The sequence below is a fragment of the Corythoichthys intestinalis genome, chromosome 9 (assembly GCF_030265065.1).
Source record: "Corythoichthys intestinalis isolate RoL2023-P3 chromosome 9, ASM3026506v1, whole genome shotgun sequence".
NCBI classification, from domain to species: Eukaryota; Metazoa; Chordata; class Actinopteri; order Syngnathiformes; family Syngnathidae; genus Corythoichthys; species Corythoichthys intestinalis.
The window spans coordinates 7,082,225-7,093,761 of record NC_080403.1 but is presented as its reverse complement, the minus strand read 5'-3'; the positions used below and the strand labels follow the sequence as shown (position 1 = coordinate 7,093,761).

The 11,537-nt window shown below is 39.8% G+C and overlaps 1 protein-coding gene and 1 long non-coding RNA gene across 2 annotated transcripts in view; one reads left to right on the top strand and one right to left on the bottom strand.

Annotated features, from left to right (window-relative positions):
* Positions 1 to 322: 322 nt before the first annotated feature.
* camk1a (calcium/calmodulin-dependent protein kinase Ia) overlaps positions 323 to 11,537 on the bottom strand; it is a 47,343-nt gene continuing 36,128 nt past the window's right edge. The window contains exon 12 of the mRNA XM_057846142.1: positions 323 to 1,242. Within this exon, the coding sequence (XP_057702125.1) occupies positions 1,139 to 1,242 (104 nt within the window). The 3' untranslated portion in view covers positions 323 to 1,138. The remainder of the gene's footprint in view (positions 1,243 to 11,537) is intronic.
* On the top strand, positions 1,427 to 3,393 carry LOC130921838 (uncharacterized). Its single transcript, XR_009064403.1, has 2 exons — positions 1,427 to 3,186; positions 3,261 to 3,393. It is a non-coding gene; the product is annotated as an uncharacterized LOC130921838 (long non-coding RNA).

Genomic DNA, 11,537 nt, shown 5'->3' with positions numbered 1-11,537 from the left:
GATGAGGAGTACAAAGATAAGTGTGTCATGCCTACAGTCAAGCATGGTGGTGGGAATGACCCCCCCCACCCCCCCCCCCCCCACACACACACACCTCTTTAATCTCTGCAGCAATGCTGACAGCACTCCTGTAACGAGTCACGTGACATTTTGGAGGGAAAATGACAAGCAGTACTCAATTTGGACATTTAGAGGTGTACGTAGTTTCTAAGGGGTGTACTCACTTTTGTTGCCAGGGGTTTAGATATTAATGGCTATATTTTGAGGGGAAAATAAATGAACTCAATTATAAGCTGCACACTACTACTGACTATTTTTAATTGTGTCAAAAAGTCATTTTGTCAGTGTTGTCCCATAAAAACATATACTTAAATATCTGCAGAAATGCGATGGGTGTATTCACTTTTGTGATACACTGTAAGTTGTTTATTTAGCACCTCTGGATAATATTGACAATCCAACTGAATGTAAAAAACTGCTTATTCATCGCCACAAAAGCTTCAGGAGAAAAATCTGACAGGACACGTGACATATCATTACTAAGTAGCTAACGTTATACTGTAGATATTAGGCCTGTGGGCTTTCTCATTTTAAGTTGTAGCATTTAATCTCGATTACAATAATGGTGTCCTTGCTGTAAAGTTTAATACCAAGTACATACGTACCGCTCCACTGCCTACTGCAACCCTCTGTGTCTGCTTCTAGATGAAATTCATTATTTAAGAAAAAAAAAGAACATTATATTTTAAAATAAAACAGGTGGGTGGTAGTGCAAATTCAGAAATTTTGAACTCCCCCTATCATCCATACATCGTTTCTTCACTCAATCACTGTCACAGAGAATTTGACGGAGCCTTGGTTTGACCGAGTTTTACAAGGGGGCGGGGCTTTGCGATAGGTCCATTGCAACGTGAGGTAAATGTGACAACTAATTTAAGGACACACATGACATTGTCATTTGTGGACTATTTCAGGACAATTCTTAAAATGGTAGTAGACACTGTCAGCTGATCCCTACTCTGCATTTCTGGCCAGACTGGGTGGACAGTTGCTCTTTGTGTGCTTCAGAGGCTCATGAAGTAATCATTTAGAGGAAACAAATGAATTAAAAAAATAATAATAATCTGTGAGGTTGTGCTCAGATGCGACTGGCTGGCCTGCAGCAGTAAGTACAGCTCCTCAGGCTGTCCCGGTCCGTGCTGCCCTCAGCGCTTCCGCGGCGGTCATCACTGAAGTGGGACACTGTATGTGACAGAAAATATTTAGTTTTCAAAGTGATAAACCACCGTATATTGGTTTTAGCAAATAATCATAAAGTTAGAATTTTGTGGCTGCAACATATTCCAAAAGAGCTAGGAGAATCCCGGAGGTAAACAAGACTAATTGGGAACTAAAGGAGCTTTCCTAAATGGCTGAATAAGTCAAAAGCAAAGATGGGTGGAGATTCACCTCTTTGTGAACAAGTGCATGAGAAATTAGCCAAACTGTTAAAGGACAATGTTCCTGAACATACTGTACAATTGCAAGGAGTTTAAGGATTTCATCATCTACAGTTCACAATACGATGGAAAGGTTCAGAAAATCCAGATAAATTACTGCATGTAAGCGGCAAGGTTGAAAACCAACGTCGAATGCCCATGACCTTTGATTCCACAGCTGGCTCTGCTTCGAAACCTGACATCACTGTGTAAAGGATAACACCACAGGGGCTCTAGAACAGTTCAGAAAACCAATGTCACCAAATAAAATTTGGTGTTACATCCTTAAAGGGCAGATAAAGAGTTCAATTCTCCACCATTTTACTCGGTTAAATTGTATTGAATGCATAACTCGCTGTGTCAAAACTCATATTAGAATTTTTTTTTTTTTTGACTTGATCGTGTAGTTTTTTTAGTTACTGCCATAGCAACACCTTAGCAACGAGGGACGCACTTCGCTGCCGGCCGCTACCTGATGACGTACTTTAAAAAGACCTCGCCACCTCTCTATTATGGAAGTGTAGCACTATGCTATCCTCGCCATATATCGCAAAGATTTTTAAGGTTTTACTCACGAGATTTATCACGCCATCTTAATGTGGAGCGATGAATTGCTCCCATGAAGGCTCCAGACTACCAGTGGACCGAAATACCTTCTTCTGCAAGGATTTGGACGTTTTGTGAGCGTCAAGCTCAAGAACTTCTCCCTGGCTTCCCGAGTGCTTCTTTGTTTTCAACATTTCAGCGACGACAGCTTTGAAAGCCTAGGAGAATACAACCTTGATTTTTCAAAGACATAAGTAGATCTTTACTGGCTTTTCTCATTCTAAAATTTAATGCAATTTCTGTTGATACAGGAGGGCAAATCCTATTGCCTGTTCGTTGAAGTGTGACTTTTTTTTCTTTTTTTTTTTTATGTTCTTGCTGGCCTGTCATCAGTAGATAGGACAGCTGACAGGTCGTCTTTTCATGCGAATTTGATACATTTATTACTAGATCTATATAACTACTTGTCTGTTTTTGCAATTACTGATAATTATAAAACAGAATGACTTGGGGAAGAGTGGCTCAGAGAGAAAGACAAAGAAAAACGATGCTAGACATGGGTTTACCACTCGTCATTTCGTGAAGTGTCCAGCCGCCAATCGGCGTCATCATCACCGTCGGCTGTGTCGAGTAAATCCTCATCAATCTGACGCTTCAGGTTCAAACTTGTAAGGATTAATTGTAGATAATCTTTCCTGGGAACCCTCATCATCGCTGACGTCACGAAAAAGTGATCCTGAACGGGTACTTTCGCTGGAAATATCACTATCACTGGTGCTGCTATGGATAAAGTTAGTAAATGACGTCACATTTCCGGGTTTGGGAAGGCAGTATTGACGGTGCGCTAAAAAAAAAAAAAAAAAAAAAAAAAAAACGCAAATTCTTTTCACAGTTACGCATTAGAAATTACCTAGTCCTTTCAACGAACTCGTCCAAAGTTAAAATCCGTTTAATTACACTGAAATCTGACAAACTCTTTATCTGCCATGTTAGGGCCTCCGCTTCTCCTTCCTGAGCCCTGCCTCAGGTGAGAGGAGTTTGCCTGATTACAGGTCGAACGTCCGACGGGTGGAGCGGCCAGCTGTGAGCAATCATCATCTGCCAGCTTAAAAGCCCAGCGGACGCACCACCACATCGCCCGATCAACCTGTCTGGTTTCCTCGTCAGTTGTTCTCACACTCCTACTATATACCTTGATTTTGACACCTGGCTTCTGACATTTTTTCTCGCCTCCAGGACTTGATCAGCGCACCCCTCCTCGGATACCTCCGCTTACCAGTGAATCGCCAACCCACCTCTTGCTATCCACGTTGGCGTCTACGGTGCCTCCCCCGTAATCAATCCTGCTCAATAAACTTGGCAACTCTCATCTCTGTTTCCCTGTTGTCTGCGTGAGATCCCCCCCACCGGTTCCGCGATCCTAACATGGCCTTTAAAAGTGCAAATTAAAACTCTTTAATGCAAAGCAAAAGCCATTTATCAACAACACCCAGAATTGCCGACGACTTCTCGGGGGGCTGACTCATCTAAGATGGACTGATACAAATCGAGGACATCGTGTCCTCTGAACCAAAGAAGAAAAGAACTATTCGGACTTTTATGGATGCAAAGTTCAAAAAAAGTTCAAAGTTCTGTCATGGCATGGGGGACAGGCATGTTAGTGACTAGGGCACGGCTAAGGCCAGATTTATGCTTGTGCGTTCCATTGACAGCGGAGGCGTAGACTACTTTGTCATCAAGCATTCAAAGTTCTGCGTCAGGAGAACGCGTTGCTTTGTAATTCACTGCCAAGACACTGGAGGGGTGTGGCTTTGTCTTTTTACGGTTTTGGGTGACTCTCGTCAAATTCCATTAGTTTTCCTGCAGTCATAGACAGCAATGGCAACGAAGATGGAACTTGTGTATTTGCAGCTGCAGCTAATCAATAATGAATAACAAATGCTGTCAATACCAATGTTGAAGAAAAGATGTTTGCAAATGTTTGAAAACAGCGGTGTTGTTGTGCTGAACCGGAAACAATGTTCTGAGCAGACCAATCACAGTCCTTTGACGTTCACGTTACGACGTGTTGATGTGACACATAGCCAGGATTTTTGGGAAGCGCACGTCAGGCTATGGTGTTGGGTTGGAAATCGGGTCTGCATTCACAGCGTAGGTCCGCCGTCACTGCAACTCAGAAGCATAATTAACCTATATCGGTGCATACCGTTGAAGGCACAATAAATGGGGAACGTTACACACAGGTTTCCGAGATAACATGCCACCATCCAATCAACGTCTTTGTCATGCTTACTTCTGCACGACAAAGCCAAACAGTTTACAACAGCGGGGCTTCGTAGTAGAAGAGTGCAAGTAGTAGACTGCAGTCCATACCTGTCTCCCCCTGTAAATGTATCGCAAATTATGAAGTGTAAAATACGACAACAGAGACCCCAGACTTTTGGACAACAGATGTTGTACATCAAGCAAGAATGGGAAAGAATTCCACCTAAAAACAATTAGCGTCTTCAGTTCCCAAACATTTATTGAATACTTTTAAAGGATCCTCTATTTTTAAGACAAGTAATTCTTAAAAGATAATTGTTAGTATGAGTTATAATAATTTGATATTGAAACCCCTCTTAATGTTTTTGTTTTAATAAAGTTTGTAAAATTATTTTAAGTGATAGGTTGCCATTCTTGTTATGTCGCAGTGCGTGACGTCACTGGTCCCGTTGCCTAAATTCCAGCGCATCACTCGTTAGCTTTCCCAACAGGTCGTCAGTTCTACCCTTCCTATTTGAACCAGATCTGAAAAGTGAAGAGCAGGACAGCACTGTCGGTCGTTCACAAGACGAGCTTCAGGGGAAAATGCGTGCAGCAAATACCTGATAAGACAAAAGTTGGGCAAAACTGGTGATGCGAGAGAGTCCTGTTGGGAACTCCGGTTGGGAGCGAGAGTGCATGCTGTTGGGATTCGGGAACTCCGGTTTTATTAGCAGATATTCAAGGTAAGCACATTGCGTTTTCAAACTTATCCCAATATAATTATGTAGATTATTAGCATCCAGAGCTCTCGTGTGCTTTACATACAGTACAGGCCAAAGAGCACACCTTGTGTAATCCAGGTCTTGTACATTGTAACGCGTGGTAGCTAGGATACGTGTATAAAAGTACCAGAAACAGGAGAGGTTTCCACTTATGCACATTTATTCACAAAAAATAATATTTCCACCTTGACCACTCTTCACTCGGGAGCTCAGCAGTACGCAAATACGCATTCCCTGATGAACTCCAACATTGTTGTAAGGTCCACGTCAGAGTCACTGTCGTCACTGTAGCGTGCCATAGTGCTTTAATTATTTAGTATGATTTGGGGAAAACTCCCACAAAGAATAGTCAACAAAAAAGACAGCAATACTAATCCAAATCTGCGTTTTTTTACTCACTCGAAGATCCAGGAATTAAACCGATCCCATGGCAATATCGCAGCCGCGATCAGGCCGTCGATTCCACAAAATAGACTGATCCGAAAAGCAAGGGGACCAACGAATTAAAAAAATGGACAGATCCAAAACCATTATTGCAGATGCGATGGAACCATCGGATCCAAAAAATAGACCGATCCCTTACTTGACTGATGATCCAGGAAAAATGTTCGGGCGCCAGTTGTAACACGTGGTGGGTAGGATATGTGCATACAGGGACCAAAAAGGGGGAGAAGCTTCCACTTATGCACATTTATTTACTAAAAATAATAATTCCACCTTGACCACTCACTTCACTCCCCTCGTTTCCATTTGACTGGAAATTGCATCCAAAAGCAGCACATCGTGGCATTTTACTTCGCGAGTTTAGGCAGCAATAAGCAATTGTTGAACACGCTACACATTTTGAAAGATACCAATTACGTCATCACTGCGAGCCCGCAAACCATGGCGCCAACTAACGGTCAAAATATGGACTGAATATTATAAAATATTGCCATTGATTTATCATTTTATGTGTTTCTAACAACATATTTTAGTACAAGAGATCAATTGTGGTTTATTAGAGCCTACAAGTATTTAAGTTAGAGGATCACTTTAAAAGAAATGTGATTTAACACAGTAGTAAGCATGGCCCTGTGCCAGATCTTTTGGAAGATGTCGCAGCAGAGTTAATGATTATTTGCTTAAAACAATTGAGTTGATCAGTTTAAACATTAAATATATCTTTGTAGTGTATTTGTTTTTAAATAGGTTTAACATGATTTGCAATTATTGTAGTCGTTTTTTTTGTTTTTGTTTTGTTTTGTTTTGTTTTTTTAATATTTAACACAAAGTCCCAACTTGGAATTCAGGGTAAATGTCCACTTACAACATAAAAAGTGATATTTAGGCATTAAATTTAACATAAACCTCCTAATAGTCTGTTCTCTTTATTTCAAATAGTGTTTCCGTTGGTTTCATTGCCTTGAGTATGCATACTCAATATTCATATCCAAATATACAGTATATATTTGGATATTTTATTATAGTTTTTGAGTCCAGTCAGATTTCAGCCTCCCTCGGCCCTTCAGAATCAGTGTTGCTGGCTGATTACCTTAATTAATTAATCAGATGTCAAAAAAAGCAATACAGCAATTTTCTGTTCTTGATTCTGTTGTTGATTAGTTGGTCAAAGAAAGCCTAGTTTGACCAGCAAAACTATAGAAATCTGAACACATGAATACATTATATAATCAGCCCCTAAGTAAATGTAAATGCTTCAGTCATGTAACATAGACTTCATAATGATATTAACGGGTAAGGTTCGACCTTCACTGCGCCACGCCATCAAGTAGGGGGCCATCCCAAAATCCGCTTCAGTTATTCGCAATTGGTTGCAGCGACATGCAGCGATCCAACACCGGATTTATGTTGAAAAAGTATGAAAGCTGTATCGCATACAAACAGGAAGGATTGTCTCAGGAGTTGTTTGTTCGAGGATTCAAGGTAATTATTATATTTTTTTTGTTTTTTCACAAGAATTTTCAACGTAAAAAGCTCTTTGTTGTAAAGCTGCCACCACAGTGACTGACAGACTAGCATCATTCTTCGACATATTTAAGTAAAATAAATGCTAACTGCACAGGTTTTTTTTTTTTTTTTTTTGCTTTTAACCAAGAATTGAGACTGTTTAAGTTAATATCTATAAAGAATTCAGGGATTTAAGCATTTATTCACAATAATTTTCAACGAAAAAAGCTCTTTATCTGTTATTCCACTCGCTCTGCTTTGACGGCCAGGCCAACAATGCAGGCATTGTTCATTATGAAGTATGCATGTAATTAGAAAAACATTGATTTTCAACAGTTTCAGTGGATGTCTGTGGTACAATTGTGAACTGTTAGGTCATTATTATTATTTGTTTTTTGTTTGTTTTTTGCACTTGTATGGCACATGGAAGTGTTAAACTATAGTTAAAATATTGCTAATAAAGTATTTGAAGGTGTGGAATGAATTCATTTACTTAACATTATTTCCGATGAGGAGGAAAAAATGCTTTTTCAGAACAGATTGCGTTTGACTGTAGAGGTGCTGCTGTATTTATTAATCCATTGAGGACAATTGAGCATGGTAAACAGAATAAAGTACATAATTATAAAATAGATTACACGTTAATAACCCTTGATCCGTTACATCCCATCAGCTTTGAATTATTGACTTGTTTCGGATTTAGAATGAGAATATTGTGAACTGACAGCTTGTAGCCCCGCGTTCATACGTTTTATTTTTATTGCAGTAAGTAATGGCTTTTCTCCCACATTTAATGGAGCGTTCTACAACTACAAAGAGTCAAGTCAGGTTTTCAAATTTAGTGTCATTCAAGATGACTTGATCATCTTATTTTCACATTAGATCACATAAAAATTTATAGTGGGAGGAAAAAGTTCTTACACCATTATAATGCAGCTTTAATGGGTCAAATTAGGGTCATATTGATCCTTATCCAAATCATAAGAATAAACAAAAGGGTACACTCAGATTAATACAAAAGAAAGTGGTTTTTTTTGTTTTTGTTTTTTTGTATTTTCTTTGAAAAGAACACTTTAGCATTCACATGACACGCAAGAAAAAAGTAGGGGAACCCTTGGATTGAATAATTAGTCTTTTGGCAGCAATGACTTTACACATAGTTGCAGATCAGAGGCAGATTTATATGCTGAACTGGTCGCCAGCCAATCGCAGGACACAAATAGACCTATGAACATTCCCACTCACATTCACACCCGTGGACAACATAAAGTATTCAATCAACCAACTACAGTTGTGTTCAAAACCTTTCAACCCCCACAGTGGATAAGTGTTTTTGCAAGTTTGGCATTCATTTTTCATCTTGTCTATAATCACATCAAATAATGACATGTCAAATAGACGAATACAACTGAAATAACAAAAATATTTTTGGGACAATTCCAATTAATGTGATTACCTCTTTGACAAAATAATTCAACCCTCCAAGTCCACCACTCTTAAGACCAAAGGTTTCCATCAGGTGTTGTCGAACAGCTGATGAAAACATCTGTAGATGTGAACGGAACCCTAATGAGCAGCAACTAAGCAGATTTAAAAGGACTGTGATACATGGCTTTTCTTGACAGTTAATGACATCTTCACATACAACATAGTGAAGTCCAAGCAATGGTCAAAAAAGTTCAGAGAAGAGATCATTTCACTTCATAAGCAAGAATTTGGATACAAACCGATAGCAAAAGGACTAAAAATATCAAGAGACACAATTGGGAGCATAGTCCGCAAGCTTAAAGCGAAAGGCACAGTGGAAATGCTACCTGGGCGTGGTAGAAAGAGTTTACTGTCTGCAACTACTGTGCGACACCTGAAGTGAAATGTGGAGAAAAATCCCCGGATGACAGCTGAGGAACTACGACAGAACATGTCATAGGAAGGTATTTAAGTTTTATCCTAAACAATATGACGCAGAGTGTGAAATGATGGCTTTCATGCAAGAACTCCCAGGTGAATCCCCCTGATGACTCCAAAGCACAAGAAATATGCCAAAAACCATGTGGACAAAGCACAAAGGTTCTGGAATACTGTTCTCTGGAGTGATGAGACCAAACTGGAAGTTTTTGGGCCATTGTATCAATGGTACGTTTGGAGGAGAAATAATGATGCCTATAAAGAAAAGAACACCCTATGTACTGTGAAGCACGGTTGGGAGGTCAGTCATGCTTTGGGGTAGTTTTGCTTCTTCAGGTACAGGGAATCTTCAACATGTGCAAGGAAATATTAATTTAGTTCAATACCAGGAGTCTTGGATGCAAATGTCATGCAGTCATTGACAAAGCTGAGGCTTGGGTGAGGTTGGACCTTTCAACAGGACAATGTTTCTAATCATACCTCAACATCTCCCAAATCTTGGTTGCGAAAGAAGTGCTGGAAGATTCTGGAGTGGCCATCGCTATCGCCAGACTTAAATCCCATTGAAAATCTCTGGTGGTACTTGAAGAAGGCAGTTGGGGCACGCAAGCCCAAAAATGTTAATGAACTGGAGGCCTTTGCCCATGAGTACTGGGCAAAGATACCTGTGGATCACTGGAAGAAACTCGTGTCATGCTATGCTTCAAGTCTAAAGGATGTTATTGCTGCAAAGGATGTTGTACTAAGTACTAAAGTTATCCATACCTAAGGGGTTGAATAATTTTGTCAATGAAGTAATCACAGAAAGGTCATAAATTGGAATACTCAAAAGAATATTTTTGTTATTTCAGTTGTATTTGTCAATTTGACATGTCATTAATGTGATTATAAACAAGATGAACATTTTTTGCAAAAAAAATAATGCAAATTTTGATTGTCCATCCATCCATCCATTATCTTCCGCTTGTTCCGGGGTCGGGTCGCGGGGGCAGCAGCTTTAACAGGGAAGCCCAGACTTCCCTCTCCCCAGCCACTTCAACCAGCTCCTCCGGCGGGATCCCAAGGCGTTCCCAGGCCAGCCGAGAGACATAGTCTCTCCAGCGTGTCCTGGGTCGTCCCAGGGGCCTCCCGCCGGTGGGACATGCCCAGAACACCTCTCCAGGGAGGCGTCCGGGAGGCATCCGAACCAGATGCTTGTGTTGAGTAAAATTAGGATGATTCCGCATGCTTTCCTCAAGTATTAGGTTTCTGATGTGAAAATTGAGTGATTTATTAGCTGCTGAAAACACTAAATTAAAAAAAATAAGTTGCAATTTTGGGAAAAAACTTGTATATGTTAAATATTGCTATTGATCCTGAAAATATAGGTGATTATCTCTGCATTTGGTGATGTTTGTGCATCTAGCGTAAAAATTGAGATTTTTAGACCCATTTTAATTTTTGTTATACAGTGGTACCTCTACATACAAAGTTAATTCGTTCCAGGACCTTGTTTTTAAGTCGAAATGGTCATATGTCGAGCAGGAATTTCCCATAAGAATACATTATAATTCCATTCATTCATTCCACAGCCCGAAAAACTACACTAAATTCTTAATAAATACTGATGGTACTATTGCAAATATCAATTACAAATAGCAATACAAGTAAATTATGAATATAGTTCAGAATAAAAATATAATAATAGCAATAATAATAATAATACTTGTAATAATGTAACAAACCGGGCTCTAATTTGGCTAATGTGTTTGCGTGGTGTACCTGAAAGCATCACGCGGCTGGTTTCACTGCTTTTCACTTTCACTTTTGTTTACTTGCTGCGGGGCACACTAGGCATGTTGTGTTGCACAAGTTGATGGAATAAATGATTAGACCTGACGAAGCTGGCGATTTCTTTGGCGATGTTACCACAATAATAATTTCCACCTTAACTTATAAAGACTGGCAAATGGAGGAGGACCGTCATAGACAGCAACGGCTGTATTGTTGAGCGAGCCATATAACTGATGCGCACCCCATGTTCATATTTTCCTATCATATCTATCTTCAACTCAATGGTATTGGTAACGGTATGCACCTTTGTCGTTTTTTTTTTTCACCACCTGCACTAACATTGTTGGAACCCATGTTGATTTCTCTCACAAGAAAATCTGCCATGCGTCCACCTTGCAGGAAAAGAAAGAACCTGCGGTGCTGTCATAGATCGTCCTATTTAGAGCATGTCGTCGGATGTAGAAACAAATGGTGAGTGAAATTTTACGTCGGATGTCAAACAGATCGTGTGTCAAAGCGATGGTATGTCGAGAGACCGGTGCACTTCTATTGAAAAAAAGTAATCGGGAACAACGTTGAATTGTTTTATGTTGCTGCTTATAGAGACTTTTATATGCCTAAGGGAGGTGCCTTTTTTGGTTTCAGGTCGCTAGGGGCTTTCGGTTTTGAAAATATTTGAAGTTTTTGAAAATACATACCTGTCAAGTTGTACGGTTTTGGCGTAATTTGTACAAGTGAGCACTGATTTTTTTAATCTGTATGCCGTACGGTCAAAATCTGTACGTTTTTCGTGCATTACGTTTTTTTTTTCTCCGTTTGGATTTTGTCACCGTTTCGGCAACGAGACAATGTGCGT